The sequence below is a fragment of the Pelodiscus sinensis genome, chromosome 2 (assembly GCF_052426305.1).
Source record: "Pelodiscus sinensis isolate ZL-2025 chromosome 2, ASM5242630v1, whole genome shotgun sequence".
In the NCBI taxonomy this organism is placed as follows: Eukaryota; Metazoa; Chordata; order Testudines; family Trionychidae; genus Pelodiscus; species Pelodiscus sinensis.
This window is the reverse complement of record NC_143053.1, coordinates 46,383,247-46,403,638: the sequence shown is the minus strand read 5'-3', so window position 1 is coordinate 46,403,638 and position 20,392 is coordinate 46,383,247. Positions and strand designations below refer to the sequence as shown.

The 20,392-nt window shown below is 43.5% G+C and overlaps 1 protein-coding gene across 2 annotated transcripts in view; it reads right to left on the bottom strand.

The window, feature by feature from the left end:
* MMP16 (matrix metallopeptidase 16) overlaps positions 1 to 20,392 on the bottom strand; it is a 262,877-nt gene that overhangs the window by 131,833 nt on the left and 110,652 nt on the right. The window contains exon 2 of one of the 2 annotated variants that reach the window (XM_006112976.5): positions 15,778 to 15,926. The exons of the other annotated variant lie outside the window; for it this stretch is intronic. Within the exon in view, the coding sequence (XP_006113038.1) occupies positions 15,778 to 15,926 (149 nt within the window). The remainder of the gene's footprint in view (positions 1 to 15,777; positions 15,927 to 20,392) is intronic. 2 annotated transcript variants of the gene reach the window in all.

Here is a 20,392-nt window from a genome sequence, read left to right as displayed (position 1 = left end):
GTTATCTGTCATCTGGCTAAGTTTTTTTCATCTTTCTTTTAAGAATTTATTCTGACTCAAATGAGAGAACAGGATCTACATTATAGATTATTGACTATAGTTAAAGTTAAAATATTTCCATGAATATATAATCATAATTTTTCATTTCATATTTTCTCTTTTCTGTCACAGTCTCTTTATGTTTGGACAAGCCCAACTTCCTTTCATCAAATGGTCCACTCCAAAAACTTAAACAGATTTTAATCTAAGACTTTGGGACTATCAGGGTATGTCTAGACTACATGGCTCCATCGACGGAGCCATGTATACTAGTTTACCCAGCATAGGCAAAGAAGCGGGGATTTAAATAATCCCCACTTAATTAAAATAAACATGGCCGCCGTGCTGTGCTGATGATCAGCTGACCTGGCACAGCGTGGTAGTCTAGATGCAGATCGGTCAGCTGGGGAAGTCTAGACAGGATCGGTCGGCAAAGGTTTTCCCAGCCAACCGATCCACGTCTAGACTACCGCGCTGTGACGGATCAGCTGATCGTCGGCACAGCGCGGTGGTCATGTTTATTTTAATGAAGTGGTGATTATTTAAATCCCCGCTTCTTTGCCTATGCCGGATAAACTAGTTTACATGGCTCCGTCGACGGAGCCATGTAGTCTAGACATACCCTTAAAGTACTTACATCATTGAGCTTCCCATTAAATGTTTGTCTGCCATTCTGTCCCACTATATTACAAAGAGTAGGCATCTTAGGGTATGTCTACACTACAAAGTTAATTCGAACTAACGGACGTTAGTTCGAATTAACTTTGATAGGCACTACACTAGTGCTCCGCTAGTTCGAACTTAATTCGAACTAGCGGAGCGCTTAGTTTGAACTAGGTAATCCTCATTCCACGAGGACTAAGCCTAGTTCAAACTTACTAGTTCGAATTAAGGGCTGTGTAGACCCTTAATTCGAACTAGTGGAAGGCTAGCCCTCCCCAGCTTTCCCTGGTGGCCACTCTGGGTACCACCAGGGAAACTCGTATGCCCCCCTCCCGGCCCCGGAGCCCTTAAAGGGGCATGGGCTGGCTACGGTGCCCGTGCCAGGTGCAAGCCTGTCAGCACCCAGCCAGCAGACCCTGCACCTGACACCAGCCACCCAATGCCCCCTGCCCTCCCCCTCTTCCCGGGATCAGGCTGGCGGCTCCCGGGAGCTTGCCCAGGACCGCAAGAGGCGGGCACCCACCTGGTCCAGTGCAGACATCGTGGACCTCGTCCACGACCTCTGCACTAGGCACAGGAAAGCAGCCGTCTAGGGCAGGAGAGCTGCCAGCCTGGCCACCCAGGAGCAGGTTTGCATGAAAATCAAGGTGGTCCACTGAGACCCCTGACCCTGAGCCCTGAGCTTACAATGGCCGTACTGAGTCAGACCAAGGTCCATTTAGCCCAGTAGCCTGTCTGCCGACAGCGGCCAACCCTAGGGACCCTGGAGGGGATGGACCGAAGACAGTGACCAAGCCATTTGTCTCGTGCCAACCCTCTCCAGCCTTCCACAAACTTCGGGCAGGGACACCACTCCTACCCCCTGGCTAATACCTCTCCATGGACCCAACCTCCATGAATTGATCTCACTTCTCTTTAAACTCTGTTCTAGTTCTAGCCTTCACAGCCTCCTGCAGCAAGGAGTTCCACAGGTTGACTCTTTGCTTTGTGAAGAACTTTCTGTTATTATTTTGAAGTCTGCTACCCATTCCTTTCCTTTGGTGTCCTCCAGTCCTTCTATTATGGGAACTAATGAAGAACTTTTTTCTATGCACCCTCTCCACCCCACTCGTGCTTTTATAGACCTCTATCATATCCCCCCTCCATCTCCTCTTTTCTAAGCTGAAAAGTCCCAGTCTCTTTAGCCTCTCTTCATATGGGACCTGTTCCAGACCCCTCATCATTGTAGTTGCCCTCCCCTCTCCCACCCTCTCTCTTCCCCTCTCTCACCTCCTTTTCCCAGTCTCCCCCAGTTTTGTTCAATAAAGAGACATTCTATTTTTGAACACAATTGTCCTTTATTTTGTACATCAGGAAGGGGGGCTAGGGAGGGGTAAGTGGAAGGAGGTGAGGGAGGAATGGGGTACGAGCCCCCAATGGGGACGACTGGGCTGGCTCTGTGGGCTTCTGGGGGTGGAACCTCTCCTGCAGCCCCCCAATTGCCCCCTCTCCCCAGATGGCAGCCTGCGGCAAGTGCAGCCGGTCTGATGGCTGAGTGCTGTGATGTGCCCAGTGTGGGTACTCCGGGCAATCCAAGCCAGGACTGCTTTGCAAGCGGGGCACCCCTGAGAACTGTCTGTCCGGGGTGGGGGTTGGGTCCCTTTAAGCACAGCCCTCGGCTAGCCTGAGACAGCAGCTCCACGCTCTAAGTCCTCATCTGATGCCCTGCCGGCACTGCTTCCGGTCATCCTTAACCCCGGTTCAGGGTCCACTCTGTGTGGACATGCTAGTTGAAATTAGCAAAACACTAATTCGAACTAGTTTTTTAGTCTGGATGTGTTAGTTCGAATTAGCTTAGTTCGAATTAACTAATTCGAACTACGTTAGTTCGAATTAGCGCTGTAGTGTAGACATACCCTTAAATAGTAACTGTAGCCTCTCAAACTAAAGAATTTGACTGAAAAATCTGGATGCTCTGTATTACATTAACCTCAAAAGTTGTGCTCCACTTTTGCAATAACCCATAGGAGTTCAAAAAGCTAGTGTGAATTGCTGAAAAATAAAGAAAACAACATGAAAGCATGTGGAAGAAGCAGTAGTTATTCCATGGAAGGTGTTTACTTGGAAAGTTGGCTTTCAAATATTTTAAGTTTTAATAAGTGTATGTCAAAGTTATAATTATTTGGTTTCATGATCTGACTCACTTGTCCATAAGAAAGTTCCAGGTTCTAATATTCAAGCTATAGTTGAATGAGTGGTTTCTCACTTGTGGAGTAGGGGGATATTTATCATAAATAAAAGTATCAAAATCTAGACCACTGAGATTATGCAATGGAACTGAATAATCACAAAGTAATTGTCCAGCATAGGGGATGTCAACGTAGAGTTGACTATACGATTTACTGGTAAGCTTAGGTTTATCAGGTAATCTTGTTGACTACATGGATCCCCGTCCCCTTGCTGCCTCTGTATCAAATGCAGTAAAGGGGGAGCGCAGGAGTAAGTGCTGGGGGGAGCTGTTTTAAAAGCTGATTCCCCCCTGCCTCGACTGTGCTGCTGCTTCTATTAGAGGCAGCAGCAGGGTAGGGCAGGGGAGGCTGACACAAAGCAGCCTCAGTCTGCAGCAGGCCTGAGCTCCCCGCAGACAGAGGCATGTCCACACCCTACGGAACAGCCTCTGTCCTCAGCGAACCTGGACCGCAAAATCATGGCAGCAGCCCCTCTTCTCAGGGGGTCTGAGTTCCCCATGGACAGAGGCTGCTCTGCATCCCACAAAATAGCCTCTCTCTGTCCATGGGGAGCTCGGCTCTCCCCTCAGACGGGCTGCTGCCACCCCAAACTGCTGCCTCTGTATCAAAGACAGCAGTGTGGGTGGCAGGCAGCCAATCTGTGCGGGAAGCTGATTTTTAAACTGGCTCCCCTTGTGGAATGGCTCCCCCTGCCATCTCCCTGCGCAGGGTGGCAAGGGGCTCCCCTGGAGTGCAGCAGGGAGCGAACTATCAAATAGTTGTGTAACAGCTAAGATTTCATGTGGTTACACGACTACTCAATTACCCAATATCTAATATTCCTAGTGCATTGCCACCATTCACATAACAAGGCACTTACTTTCTTAGTAGAATACATTGTATGACAACTTTCTATTCCATTTACTTGATTTCTATTAAGCCAATTAATGATGTAAATACTATAGTTCTATCTGCTGTTTTCTGATACCATTACCCTTATGATACCATTACTAAAAACTTGTATTCTGATTAACCTGGATAACATTTTCATTTCAGACAAGACTTTAACTACCCTTTCCATAAATTGCCTTTATCTTTATACAATGTATAATGCCCATATACATAAGCATGTTTAAGTCCACACTGTAATTGGCTCACACAATTCACCTGACCCATCATCCAATTACAATTTAAATTATATTTACTGTATCAGTCCCACATACGGAGATAAAAAGCAGATTTTCATTTCTCCTATAGAAGCTCTTAGTCCAATACAATAGAAAGATAAATAAAAGTCTTTGTGGCTTGTCACAAAGGAAACAGTCCATGCTACTGTGATAAGAAGCACTTTTACAGATATGTTCCAGTGAAGTACTAAAGAAAACAGAACTTGTGCAAACTACAAACAGAGGTCTAACAATGCTAGTGATGTAAATTTTCAGCCCTACGCTGAAAGAATTATATGTACATTCTAATTTTTATGCACATCAATACAATGCAAATCACGGCAGATTAGCTAAATATTTAAAGACAGGAATGTGAAATACAGTGCTCCTTTCCCACATAGGTCACACTAACTGCTATAATTTAATTATTTATATATGCACACATTAACATCTATTCATGCCAAGCATTATACACTCCAGAGGAATGTTTGTTTTTGTGTACACACGTACACTATTATTTACACAACCACATATGAATCAAGGGGCATAACTTTAAGCAGCCAAGTTTGAAACCTTTTGGTGTTGTGCTTGTTACTACATAATGGAGACATATCTATGTCATCAGTATAGGCTGTTTGATATGTGCAGGCATTTCCTGCAACACATAATCCTTCATGGGAGCATGCGCAAGACTTACTCATATCACTAATGGGTGCATGGTTGGGTCAGTCTTTCCAAAGACTTTAACTAGTAACATCTCCGTGATGTAGCATAGCATGCAGTTACCATGCACTTAAACTGCAGGACATATTTATGCTATGTAAAGGAAAATACACACATATGTATACACATACACATATTGTATAAAATAGACATAAATAACAGAAAACAAGTTCTCTCACCTTAATGTGATATCACTACATCAAATGAAAGAAGCAAGGGATAAAGCAAAAAACACAGAACTATTATATTTTGTTAGAAACACTGTACAGGAAAAATCAAGTCCTGGTACATATTTAGAAATCACTTCAAAACATAGTATTTTAAAGTTGCTGTCTTTAAATCAGTTGAATTAGTCCTAAACAAAAAGGTGCCCAATTTTAAATTAGTCAGTTTAGCTATTGGAAATCAGTTCTTAATAACAAGCTTCTGAAAGGTAGCCAAGTTAGTCTGTAACAGCAAAAACTAAAAAAACAACAAATAGTTTAGTAGCAATTTAAAGACCAACAAAACATGTTGATGGTATCATGAGCTTTTGTGGGCACAATCCACTTCTTCAGGTGACCAGAGGGTTGAAAGTCCAGATCCAAGAATAAATAAGAGAAGGAGAGAGGGGGAGAAGAAGAAAAAAATGGACAGGAGGAAGGAAAAGGAGACAGTGAGTAGATAAGCATCAGAGGGATAGCTGAGTTAATAAGCTTATCTACTCACTGACTCTTTTTTTCTTCCTCCTCTCCATTTTTTTTCTTCTTCCCCCTTCCTCCTTCCCTTATTTATTTTTGGATCTGGACGTCCAACACTAGGGTCATCTGAAGAAGTGGGTTGTGCCCACGAAAGCTCATGATACCATCTACATGTTTTGTTAGTCTTTAAGGTGCTACTAGACAATTTGTTAATTTTTAAGGGTTTTTTTAATAACAAGGCTGGGTCAACTGTAAGATACAGCCTGATAAACACTAAATATTTAAAGCTGTAAATTGGAAAATAAATCCTCAAAGCTATAACTGGAATGAGTTTTGAAGTTATGACAAAGTTTCAATATTCTTGTAGAGAATTTTTTTGGTATTGTAAAAGGCTTTATACTCGAGAGAGGTATTTAGTATAAAAGACAAGACCAACTGATAGTCAATGGGAATTCAAATGTCAACACTGTATCATTGCATTCTAGATTTTCATAGTCTAAATAATTTACCAAATCCCCATATGCCATTATATCTTCCATCTTTTTAAAAGTAATTTCACTTTGACATAAGATTTTAAAATGGTGTAAGTATATCAAATAGATATGCTTGTATGCTTTTTAAATTGGAGTGGCCAAATTATGACCTACCTCATCGTACCATGTTCCTGACCACTAATCTTACGTTAAAGAAGTGTGGCCCACACATTATAAACCCAAGTCTAATTCAAACTGCGGCCTTTGATTATCACATGTTGGCTCACTAGTCTTGAATCCAACCACACTTCTCTGTATTAAACCTGAGAGGAGCTTCTATTTTCTTATTTTAGTGTACATTAAGGGTTAGACTTCGAGCAAACGGACAGCACAGATCTCAGCTCAGCTATTTCTAGAACCTCAAAGTTTTAAGTGATTTCATCAATGTCCAGTGTCAACAGTCCAAATACAAATAATCAATACACATTCTTTTTATTCACAAAAGTAAATGCAGATCACAAACACTTTATGGAATACAAGTTCCTCCAAATTCTGCTCTGAGTCCATCAATGTAAATAGTGAGGAACTCCACTTAAGTCAATGAAGTTACACAGGAGTGCTTCCAGAGTAAATGAGACCCAAATATAACTCAATATATACACAGAGCACCCACAGATTTCATATAATTCCACCTTTACTTTGTAAATCTAGACAGCCTTGTATTGAATTTATCCATGATTGTTATTAAAGCTAAAGAGAGCACTAACTGGACTGTGCTTCATAATCAGGGGTGGTTAGAAGCTTCCTGAGTAAACTTTGAGGCTATGTCTCACTGCAGGCTTCTTGAGCAAGAAGCTTTTTGTGGAAGAGATCTTGCACAAGATATGCCTTTGCACAAGAGGGCATCCAAACTGCATGGATGCTCTCTCAAAAGAAAGCTCTGATTGCTATTCACAGAATAGCCACCAGAGCACCTGTGCTTTTCTCAATTGGTACTTTTTGCAGAAAAACTCCCTGTTGCAAGAACTCTTGTACAAAAAGGAGTTATTCCTGGTAGAAAGAGGAATATCTACACCGCAAAAACCCGTGTTCTTTTGATTTACTATAAATTTCCTTGTGCAAAAACATGCTTGAATTATGGACACTCCATGGGTTTTTGCACAAAAACAGCTGTTTTTGTGTAAAAACCCCGTAGTATAGATGTAGCCTGAGTTGGAAAAGCCAAAACTATTTTGTTTTCCTCAGACAGAGCTGTGAACATGGATCACACACCATCGAGCTATTTAACATATGCAAAATGGAACAGTTCAAACAGAAGAAATTGAGAAAGGCTATGTCTATAACCTAGTGGCTAGGCACTGGGCTGTGGGACATGCTGATTCTAGTCCTCGTTCCAAAACAGATAGAGCAGGGCTTAAACCAGTTCTGCTACTTAGCAGGTAAGTGTCCTAACTACTTCAGTGGTTCTCAACCGTGGGCCATATGGCTCCCCAGGGGCCACGCCCTACCTCTAGGGGGCCACATGGAAAAAATGGAACATTAGGTAAATTATGTACCTTTTTTACCAATTAACAGCGGCTATGAGGGGGGCCACAGAGGTAAACAAGGCTCAGAAGGGGGCCATGAGCAAAAAAAGGTTGAGAAACACTGCACTATACTATCATTTATCAAGGCAGGAAAGAGTCCCTCTTTCCCTCTCAGTTTTTCATGGACAGTTTAAAAAAAATCAATATCAATATTTTCCAGAAAAAAACTAGAGGAATGATTTGGATCATTTTTTTAAGAAGGAAAACCTTGGGTATCAAACCAAGAAGTGACAAAGCTGGGAGAAAGAGTTGCAAAGATCCACATTAGATTCAGCAACTGAAAAATAATCATTGACAATTTACCCTTTATTTCAGTGAAGGGTATTTTGTATTGTATCTTCAAGGCGGCCTTCACTTACCCTTTATTTCCTTCCCACCCCAACCTCAAGGCCCCTGCCATGACATTACATCATTTTCCACAAGTTTCTGATTTAAATCCATTAGTTAATAGAAATCGTTCTATTAATTTCAGCCATCTCTGGATCAGGCCCTTAGTCAGCAAAGATAGATGTGGTTCTCTTCTCTCCTTCTTTGAGATAGAGGGAGCCTCTGAAGATTTATGTAAGATGCTCCATTTCTTGCCAGCTGAGGGTGCATCTACAGTGCACCGTTATTTCTAGGGTTGCCAGATACTTTAAAAAAAAATTCCGAACATGGTGGGAAAAATTGGCTGAGCAAAAAAAAAAGCAGACCAAAATTGTGGAGAAAAAAAAGGCACAAAAGGAAGAGGCACTTCACCTTTAAATCACGACACTCACCGTGCTCCCTACCCCCACCAAAGGGGGAATGTTCTAAGGGGCCTTCTGTCCGAAGAAAAACAAAAAATACCGGACATTTTACATATCTGGGATTTTCTGGGTTTTTTTTTAATCAGACAGAGGCCGCAATACCGGACACCTGGTAACCCTAGCGTTATTTCAAAATAACAATGCGAGTTTCTACACAGCTGTTCCATTATTTTGAAATTATTTTGAAATAATGGACGGCTTATTCCAATTTATGTAAACCTCATTCCACAAGGAATAATGCCTATTCTGAAATAGCTATTTTGAAATAGGGTGTTTGTGGATGCTCCACTGCTTCTATTTCAAAATAGCTCCTCAGCAGGGCCACTCTAAGTTATTCCTTCCCAGTGCCTCCGGGGACTCTACATTGAGATAGCATGTCTACATTAGGGAAGCCTGCCTTGGACTAATGTTGAGGATTCCCTGCAGTGTAGATGAGATGTTTCAAAATATGCTATTTCGGAATAACTATTCTGGAATAGCTTATTTCGAAATAACGGTGCAGTGTAGACATACCCTGAGAGTACTGCTTCTGATTTAGTTCATATACACAGCTAGTCCAGGTAACAGGGAACCATTTCTATGCTTTAATTCAGAAAACATGAATGGCTAATTCTCACATTTTGTTTTCATACCAGCTGCTATATCAGATACCAATATAAACCACTAGGGTTTTTTTTTATATAATAGCTCAACATTTCTCTGCTCATTATCATTTCTGAGTATTAGACTGACAATTAATATAAGCAGGAGAGGTCATGGAGAAGTGGAACTCCATAATATCCTAAGTGTTCCTGCAGAAAGAGGCTTGTAGAGCATTCCTGAAAAGAGCATTACTAGAATCATGGTCTTGATTTGAAGAAAAAAAAAATCAATTACAGAACATTTCTTTCGTGACCTTTGTCAGACATCACATTCTATTTAGAAACCTATGAACTATAATGCTATCACTGGTGCAGGCAATTCTGACTGTAGCACCTATACAAGAGCCCTTATTATAGGGCACTTGCATTTTAATTAATACTGTTTGGCAGAAAAGTGAATCAGATGCTTGCAGTGCTACTTTTTGGTGTAGTTCACAACTGTAAGAGACTTTGGTGTATTTATTTTAAGGAGGTGAAAATGTAGAAAACTGATCACATATGCTAACTTTTGAAAATATTGTTTGTATGTAATGCAGACTGAGGCTGTTAATGTATGGATGTCACTGTGTAAAATATTAATGCAAACTCCAAACAATATTCTTACAGGATTTATCAGGGTTACAATGTTTTTGTTTATACAACTCCTTTCTGATGGTATGTCATTACAATTTTTTTTCTTCTCCGTCCCTTTTCCTTCAAACCTCTTCTATAAAAGTTATCAGGCTTCTCAAGCTGCCTGATAAGACAAATTGCAAAACATACTAAGAAGGCCATTATGAAAACAGCATGCGAAAAGCGACAGGTAAACACCCATTATATTTTTGCATGCCTAAATATTCCTTAAGAGATATTTTCTTTCATACAAAAACAAGAGACTTTTGATGATGCTGTTTCTGCACAATCTTTCTCTGCTAATATTCCCAAAGTTAGTGTTTATCAAGCAAATGCATTAGGATCTTTCAATGTTTTGTCCTCTGATGACTAAGGGTACGTCTACACTACAGCGCTAATTCAAACTAACTTAGTTCGAATTAGTTAATTCGAACTAAGCTAATTCGAACTAACGCGTCTAGAACTAAAAACTAGTTCGAATTAGCGTTTTGCTAATTCGAACTAGCATGTCCACATTAAGTGGACCCTGAACCGGGCTTAATGATGGCCGGAAGCAGTGACGGCAGGGCATCAGAGGAGGACTTAGAGCGTGGAGATGCTGTCTCAGGCTAACCGAGGGTAGTGCTTAAAGGGACCCGACACCCACCCTGGACAGACAGTTCTCAGGGGTGACCCACTTGCAAAGCAGTCCTGGCTTGGAGTGCCCGGACTACCCACACTGGGCACATCACAGCACTCAGCCATCAGACCGGCTGCACTTGCCGCAGGCTGTCATCTGGGGAGAGAGGGCAATTGGGGGGCTGAAGGAGAGCTTCCACCCCCCAGAAGCCCGCAGAGCCAGCCCAGTCCTCCCCATCGGGGGCTCGTGCCCCATTCCTCCCTCACCTCCTTCCACTTACCCTTCCCTAGCCCCTCTTCTTGATGTACAAAATAAAGATAATGTTTCTTCCAAAATGGAATCTGTCTTTATTGAACAAAACTGGGGGAGACTGGGAGGCTGGGAGAGGGGAGGGCAACTAAAATGATCAGGGGTTTGGAACAGGTCCCATATGAAGAGAGGCTAAAGAGACTGGGACTTTTCAGCTTAGAAAAGAAGAGACGGAGGGGGGACAGGATAGAGGTCTCTAAAAGCAGGAGTTGGGTGGAGAGGGTGCATATAGAAAAGTTCTTCATTAGTTCCCATAAAGAAGAACTAGAGGACACCAAAGGAAAGGAATGGGTAGCAGGCTTCAAACTAGTAAGAGAAAGTTGTTCTTCACAAAGCAAAGAGTCAACCTGTGGAACTCCTTGCTGCAGGAGGTTGTGAAGGCTAGAACTAGAACAGAGTTTAAAGGGAAGTGAGATCAAGTCATGGAGGTTGGGTCCATGGAGAGGTATTAGCCAGGGGGTAGGAGTGGTGTCCCTGCCCAAGGTTTGTGGAAGGCTGGAGAGGGATGGCACGAGACAAATGGCTTGGTCACTGTCTTCGGTCCATCTCCTCCAGGGTCCCTAGGGTTGGCCGCTGTCCACAGACAGGCTACTGGGCTAGATTGACCTTTGGTCTGACCCAGTACGGCCATTGTAAGCTCAGGGCTCAGGGTCGGGGGTCTCAGTGGACCCCCTTGATTTTCATGCACACCTGCTCCTGGGTGGCCAGGCTGGCAGCTCTCCTGCCCTAGCTGGCTACTTTCCTGTGCCTAGTGCGGAGATCGTGGACGAGGTCCACGATGTCCGCACTAGCCCAGGCGGGTGCCCGCCTCTTGCGGTCCCGGGCAAGCTCCCGGGAGCTGCCAGCCTGGTCCCGGGAAGGGGGGGGCCTGGGGGGCGTCGGGTGGGTGGCTCGATCTGTGCCAGGTGCAGGGTCTGCTGGCTGGGTGCTGGCAGGCTTGCACCTGGCACGGGCACCGTAGCCAGTCCGTGCCCCTTTAAGGGCTCCGGGGCCGGGAGGGGGGCATACGAGTTTCCCTGGTGTTGGCCAGAGTGGCCACCAGGGTAACCTGGGGAGGGCTAGCCTCCCACTAGTTCGAATTAAGGGTCTACACAGCCCTTAATTCGAACTAGTAAATTCGAACTAGGCTTAATCCTTGTGGAATGAGGATTACCTAGTTCGAACTAAGCGCTCCGTTAGTTCGAATTAAATTTGAACTAACGGAGCGCTAGTGTAGCGCCTATGAAAGTTAGTTCGAACTAACGGACGTTAGTTCGAACTAACTTTGTAGTGTAGACATACCCTAAGTGACATACTGTAATCTCGTCTCAGTGCACTGGAAATTCAAATAGGCAAGTAAATCCTTATGGAAAAAGATAAGAACAAAGTCTAGTTCTACTAGGTCCTCACTGCAGTATTTATTTTGCACCATGGGTGATGGTTGTTGGTTGCCAAATTTTTATTAACAAGTTTATTATTGACAAAATAAGCAAAGTTAAATTGTCAGATATTTCTAGATGAAAAGGAACGTGTTTCCTCTCTCAAAATGTTACAAAACCTAATTAATTTAGAAGAACTAATTATTTTCTTTGGGTACGTCTAGACTACAGGCTTTTGTCAACAGAAGTTTTGTCGACAGATTCTGTCGACAAAGATTCTGTCGACAAAGAGCGTCTAGACTACATTCAGTTCTGTCGACAAAGCAAGGTGCTTTGTCGACAAAACCCTGTAGTCTAGACGCAACCCTAAATGCAATAACACCTTCTGTCGACAGAACTCTGTCGACAGAATGCGTTATGCCTCGTAAAATGAGGTTTACCAGCGTCGACAAAACTACTGAGTTCTGTCGACGTTATGTCGACAGAACACAGCGGTAGTGTAGACGCAGGTATAGTTTTGTCGACAAAAGTCGACTTTTGTCGACAAAACTCTGTAGTCTAGACACACCCTTAGTTACGTAAATGGAGCTGACATTTCAGTGGTCAAATGGACGTAACTGAGGGCTAGCTTTGACCCCAGTGTGATGACCTTCTCACAGTATAAATGTCTGATGCGCCTTTAAATTATTCTCATGCAGCCCTGTTGAAGTCAGAGGAAATGCAGTTTAAGTAAATGCAGAACTCACCCCAAGTGGCTTGCATGTGCCTGGGAGAAAAAGACAATATGCCAGAGTCTGTACACTGTGCTTATGTGCGAATAAGCACATCATACTTTACTACCTATATTGAGGAAGACAGATGATCAAGTATCCAAGAGAACACAAAACAAAAGATTGGAAAAGCTGTGTAAGACAAATTTACTTATATCCTATGTGACATAGAATATGCTTTCCAATTTCCTAGCTAACATGCCCACTTTAATTTAGCATTGTTTGAAATTTTAGTGCATGTACAAATACTTTTCTTTCAGACTGAAGCTCTATATCTGTGGCTCAACATCCTAAAGTAGAGATTGGTGACTACCTTCCCCTGGTTTGCCGCTGCCTATCCTTCCTTTGCTGTCAACTCAAAACAGATTATGCTCCTTCTAGCAACATATACGGGCACCTCCAAACCACCACTAATACAGTTTCTAAAAACTCAATAGTAGGAGAAAGAGCTGCACTCTCCTTGTAAAACACAATCACTTTAGCTCTGCAAAGAACACAATCTATAATCACTACTCTGGAGGCTGAATCTGAAACATGTTTCTGAACCTGGCTATCTCACAAGACAGCGTACGCTTTCTGTTTCTCTTCCTAGTGCATTATCTGTTACAAGGTTGTTTAAATTCCTAAGTCTAAGGGACTTCTGACCCACTCACCTCCCCTTAGGGCTGCCCTAAAAACTGTTTTGCTTTATTGCTTTTCAGTGCAATAATGCATGTGCTAGTAGGATACAATGATTTTTCCAACCCTTCTTTGGCATCAGCAGTTTAGGTACATTCTTTTCTGAACTGCTAAGTGATTGAAAAATCATTCCTGTCAGCTGTTTTACCATGAAAGAATAACAACAAATGCCACATGGGAAGCAGGGAGCTGGGTGCAGAAAATAAGGAAGAAAAACTCTTTTCAGAAAGCTTTTTCTTAATTTTAGGAGTATGGATTCTAATGCATGTAATAAGTAATGGCTATATTGCTGTGATGCTATATTTTTCCTTTCTTGATATTCAAGCAAAATAACTTGTCTAAATAAAGAAATAAAACCCCATTGAGTTATCAGAGAGAAAAGAAAAATCATCAGGATATTTGTTACAAGTTTCCAACTTTGTTCTCTTAACTATGCACTACTATTTTTATTTGACATTGCTTTATTCCTTTATACTAGAATTTCAATCATGATGTTGCACCATGTATGTAGATATAAAATCCATTGTGGCAGTGAAATTGTATGTTGTAAAATCCATATCACTAACATTTCAGAGAGCTTGAAAAACTAGCATCTATTTGATATGAAAATGATTACCTGTGTTTATGTCACTGGAAACTGTTAAATGAATGGACCAGTGAACAGCCTGAAAGATTTTTGCATTGAAGAAGAGAAAATAATCTTCCCTGAAAATTTTCCACCAAAAGGAGACTGTTTCCCCCAAATTTTTATTCCCACCAGGATACATTTTCTGACAATTTTCTTATCCATTATAAGCTGGCTTCCGCATCTCTTTCTGTATTATCTATGAGCCTGTGATGGGGTGTACCCACCCCACACTGGTCAGGAGGGGGTTCACTCAGCCCTGAGGGCGGAGGGGGTCACACCCCCTTTAGCTTACTGGGAATGCTCAGGCTGCACTAATATAAAAGAGAGCAGCTCAGTTCAGTTGGGGCTGGCAGCTGGAAGGAGAGAACATGCCGAACCAACTCCCTGCAAGCCCCAGCGCCTACCTAGAGGCCAGGGTGCTACCAAACAGACTGGAGACCTTGAGACCTTGTTGAGTCTGGGGGAAAGGAGCAGTACCCAGAACACAGAGGGACGTGGTGAAACTGAGACCCACCAGTGAGCAGAGAAGCAGGAAGCAGCCCAGGAGCAGCGACGGCACCCGGGGTGAGTGAACCACTGTTGAGGGGTCCGCATGTTGTGGTCAGGATTCCCCAGTGACTCAGGGGCGTGAGCAAGCCACAAGAGTCAGCGTGTTGTGGTCAGGATTTTCCGCTGACTCAGTGAGGTGAGCAAGCCATTGACAGAGCCCCAGGCTGGGGTCCAGTTGAGTGGGAGGGCCTGGACCCCCTTGCTGGGGGATATAAGCCTTCCCCTTACGTACTAACTCTTGAACAGACTACTACCATAGGGTATGTCTACACTACCCCCCGAGTTCGAACTAGGGTGGCTAATGTAGTCATTCGAACTTGCAAATGAAGCCCGGGATTAAAATATCCTGGGCTTTATTTGCATGTTCCCGGGCACAGCCATTTTTAAACGCCCGGTAATTCAGACTCCCTGCCCGCGGCTACACGCAGAGTAATAGTAGTCTGAATTAGGGGCTTTAGTTCGAACTACCTAGCCCGTGCCTCGTGTAGCCGCGGGTAGGGAGTCCGAACTACCGGGCGTTTAAAAATGGCGGCACCCGGGAACATGCAAATAAAGCCCGGGATATTTTAATTCCGGGCTTCATTTGCAAGTTTGAATGACTACACTAGCCACCCTAGTTCGAACTAGGGTGGCTAGTGTAGACATGCCCTTAGAGTTACAGTGGGATTACTAAACGGTGCTGCCCTGACCATGAAGGGCAAACTGTAGACTTTGACCCTTGGGCCACAGGAGGGTTACTACTGAGCTGGGCTGCCCAGATAAAAGGGGACGAGCTTTGGACTTCAACTCTTGGGTCACTTTGGGGGACTATTGGGTGGGGCCGTCCTGTCAAAAGGGGTGTGACATGGGTTGAGCTGGGCGGCTTGAACGCCAAGGGAGTAAACAGACTCCCAGGGGAAATTAGAGACTCCAAGGGGGAGGAACAGGGCAGGGACAAGTATGCTAAGGCTGTGCTGGGCCACCCCTTCCCCCCCCCCCCCGCCTTTCAGGGACATGGTCATCCCCAGAGCCATGTAACAGAGCCATTCCCATAGTTATCCCTCCAATCCTTTATTTTTAATCACACTTCAAAACCAGAGGGCAAGGCAGGACTGACAGTGGAAATATCGCCAACTGGCCAGTTTGAAATAGAGCAGGGAAAAAAAAAGACATTTTCACTCCCCTTTTGAAAGTGCTCCACCCTTTGAAAACCCCACTCATTGCAGTTCATGTGCTTTAAAATTCCTACAGTCCTACTTTATTTTGTTGAAATATAAAAGTTTAGAGCACTTTAGTGCCAGTTACTTACTCAATTGTGTTCCTGTCCACTTTTCCTGTTATATTAATGCCATAGAACTGCTGCATGGCAGCTATAGCTGATTGCATGGTCTCTGCAGAGCGCAACACCGACATTCTGGGGTCAGTTGGTGGAAGATAGCCATATTTTTGTAACCATACCTGCAATGACAAGTACAGTTCCTATGACACAGAAATTACGGTTGAGTAAAATATTACCTAGTAGTTAGCCTCAATATCACATCTGATGAAGTTCTGAATTCACCAAACATAGATCATGTTAGTTATTTTGTAGGAAGAAATTCTTTGGGGCTTTTATTTTACCAACTTTGCTACAGATTATGCTGTTTTAAGACCAAGAGCAGTTTATATCCTTGAGCCAGTTCTCATTATTATCTGCAAGTGTCTGCTTCAATTATTTACAGTATTTGTTTATTTCAAATAACAATTTAAGCACGTATTCCTGGCTCTAGGCACTTCTACCAATATTAAAACAGACAAACTATAAAACCCACCACAAATGTGTCAAATATAATTGACTATCAGGATGATGCATAATAATATTTTCCCACTATAACAATAAATCCACAGTAGTTCTTACACACAATGGCACTGGTCTTACTTCCTCCTCCAACAGCCATGAAGACGATGGGTTTGCACATTTCAAAGAAGATTAACAAGTCCTTACTCTCATAGCAAAAACGTAGGAAGGAGGGACATGAACAAATACCAGAACCAACACCCCTTCCAGGTGAAACACCTGCCAACAGTCTTCTCCTTTGTAAATCAATGTGAATTTAGGTTATGATGCTCCTAACTGTGGCAGTATGGTACAGGATCAGAGGTGATTATTCTTGGAGGCAGAGCAAGTCCAAAACCATTTAAGGCTTTATGGCAAGGGTGGCTAAACTTACTGACTCTTCAAGCCACATATGACAATATGCAGAAGTCCAAGAGCTGAGGGCACCTGCTGGGTTTTCAGACCTGTGTCATGAGGAGTCTAATGCTGGCCCTGCTTGTCAGATCCCCTGAAACCTTCTCACAGATCCCAGGGGCCTTGGACCAATAGCTGAGAACCACTGCTCTAAACCCAAGGTACCAGCATGGCCTCCATCACCACAGTATCTGAGATGCTCACAAATCGTTAAGTGTATTCACAATATTGCCGAGGCATTCAGCCCCAATTCAGAGAAGGGAAATTGAGACAGAGGGTTCTCTTGCATCAGCCCCATTTGTGAATTGAAGGCTCTCCCCTTCAATTTATTCCACAGCCTTACCTCCAAGCAAACTTTTTTGGATCAATGAATTTATGGCTTCTACCATAAAAGAATTTCAGGCTTCGATCTCTACCTACCTAATTACTATATTATAACCTTTTACCAGGCCGATAAAGTTAGGGTGACAAGACTACACACTGTGATGCTCTGAATGTAAAAGACATCACTTAGGACACATGAGAAAGAACTATCGTTTACAACCTCTCAAATAAGCAACCACTCTAGAACAACTCCATCCACACTTGCAGGAGAGCACAGGTACATCAGCAACACTTTGTGGTCAACAGTATCAAATGAATCAGATAAAAAAAAGTACAGCCACACCTTCTCACTTCCTCTTGGCCTCATGTTAGACCATATGCCCAACCAGATAAACATACACCATCAGAAGTCCCTCTGCGTCATTTTTCGAAGTCTTGGTTATGCACACAAAGTTGAAAATCTTACTGTTGATCAAATTATTGGTGGTGATAACTTTATTAACCATTGACCGTTGAAAGATGAAGACATAGGTCATTGCCAAGGCAAAACCTGTTCTACATGAATGACATAAAATCCTCGTGTTTATCAGCAGCTCAGAAGTCATAAATCAAATAGGCTTAAACTACATGTGCCTATCACTGCCATGGTTTGTATACAGTTAGAGGAATGATGTTGAGCTGACCAGGCTCTACAAAAAGGGGAGATGTCCTACCTACCAGGTCTCTATTAGCATATGCCCTGCTCACTGCTGCCTCAACATACCATCTCCAAGTTCAAATGAAGATCAGTTCAATAGCAATGTTCTATGCAATTGATGAGATGAATACTGTTAGGTACCATCTGACTCCAACTTCCACCTTTGGGGCTAAAATTCACTTTGTACACTTTTGACCTTCTAGATGATGAGGTCTCTGAATTTCAAGACTTCTCTGGACTGTTTTCAAATACTAAAAATCCTACCTGCCCTCTACAGGAGGTCCACATCTGTTTTCAGTCTTGGATTCTCACTTCTTAGACTAGAGCTGCAGCAGCAGTGTGAAATATCAGGTAGAGAAACGGAGCATAGTCTCAGCAGATTAAAGACAAAGTCAGTGGGCTTTAAAGGGAATAGATATAGCTCCCTGAAACAAAGTTGATGGTGACATAATGGCAGTGATGAGCAATCTGAAGCCAGTGGGCTCCTTGTCTGTCCCCCTCCCTCCAAAGGTGAAGTGTTGTAAAGTATGATTTTTCTTTCGCACTTTACTTCGTTTGTTTTCATTTCCTGCATACTTCTCATACTCTCCAAGTCTTTGCTTCCCCTAGCCTGCGTAGGGTTGCCAGGTGTCCAGTTTTCTACCGGACAGTCCAGTATTTGTGCCCTCTGTCCGGTAGAAAAATTCAGAAAATACAGGACACGTGCAATTTCCGGCTGGGCGCCTGACGGAAGCCGAGTGGGAGAGCGTCTGGAAGGCGGGCCGCGATTGGTGCTGGGAGACCTGTGGTCGTGTGGAAAAGCCGGGCGGGGCAGAGGCAGTGGCTGGGACTCCACTGTCCCAGCCACTCCCCCTGCCTGGCTTCTGCACACAACCACAGGCTCCCAGCGCCAATTGTGGGCCAGTGGCTGCACCCCTCCCTCCTGCCAGCTCTGCTTCCCGTCCCCCTTCCTCCGCCCCCCCTCCCGTCCAGCCCCTCCAGCCTCCGATCCCCCCCAGCTCTTCTTCCTGCCTCTCTTCCCCCAGCTAGCCCTGCAGCCCCCTCCGCCTCCCGCCAGCCCCGCCTCCTGCCCCCCTTCCTCCCAGCCAGCCCCGCGGCCCCCCACCCCCTGCCTCCTGCCCCTCTTCCTCCCGTCCAGCCCCACGGCCCCCGACGCCCCCCACCAGCCCCGCCTTCCGCCCCCCTTCCTCCCAGCCAGTCCCTCCCTCTCCCCTCCCATGATCAAGTGTGTCCGGTATTTTGGGAGGGTTTACCTGGTAACCCTAGGTCTGAGGTGGTTAAGTGTGAGCTTAAAAAATGACTTCATTCTTGGATCTCCACAGTGCAGTGATGGGTAACCAAGAATAGTGAGTGGGCCTCATGAGTGGCCCCCCTTCATCTAGTGGGCAGCATCAGCAGTGGTTGGCAACTTGCAGCCTGTTCATCCCCTCTCTGGCCCCCTCCCCATGCACCTCTCATGTAGTGGTGCACTGGAGCCTCACACTTCCTATAAGGAAGGAAGGAAGGGCAATAGGAGGACAAAGGAACACAATTCCAGAATTCCAGTCCATCTTTGTATTTTAAGATACACTATAAAAATTGCCCTTTCCCCCATACTAATTCTCTGTTCTAATTCAGTGAAGGGATGAAGAATGCAGCACTTTTAGGGAAATGCATTTTCAAAACCCATCTTATATTCTATTGAGCTCATCTATCATGAAACAAGAAAATAATGAAGTACATTCCTCATGCAGGTAATGACTGGGGTTCAACAAAGACTGAACCAACACTGTTATCTAGTTAACAGTGATGAAATCTGTAATATGAATGTTATCTCAAGTGCAGTTTTTGAAGTTGGACTTTCCCATCATCGAATACTCTGTATGAAACCAAAACAGAATCCAAACCAAAACTGAATGCGTTTTCACATATATATGTTTTTAACTGAAGGGTCACAATAACCTGAAGTGTTTCATAATCAGTTTTTTTCCCCACTGCATATGCAAATTAGTTTCTATGCTAATTGCACAGCTTATTCTGCTATGCAAATTGCGTAGCTTATTTTGTGTTAATTTCTAAATAGCAGCATTAACATTTTGTGTTAATTTCTAAATAATTTGTGTTAATATTTCGAAATTTGGTGCTGTCTACACATAATGGGTTTGCTGAAAAGATGCAGAATAGCTATTTCGGGATACTTCCAGTATCCCGAAATAGCTCTGCAGTGTAGCCATAGCCCCATAGAGCATATGTAAAAGATGTTGTCCTCCTTATGGCTGCTGGATTTTCTGTAGCCTCTTAGAAAATGAGAATAATTTTATGAGGAGTGTGCTGTATGGAAGAAATTGACCAGGTAAGTAAATGCTGGAAAAGTCCCTCGAGGGCAGACTTCCATGTACCCAGTTAAAGTCAAGTTTTTACTGAGGGCTATTGCAATATTTCTCTAGATCTTCTGTAAGATGGCCAAATCACAAGAAAGAGCTATTGTGCACAGTATTTCCAGGGTGAAACAACAAGAAATCTGGTGAGACAGGACAATGTGCATATGAAAATCTGTACTGAAGCCAAATGAAAATAAAAATTCTATTGACACCAAAACTTAACTCTGAAACCAAAGAATCATAGGATTGGAAAGGACCTTGAGAGGTCATCTAGTCAAGTCCCCTGCACTTACAGCAGGAGGAAGTATAATCT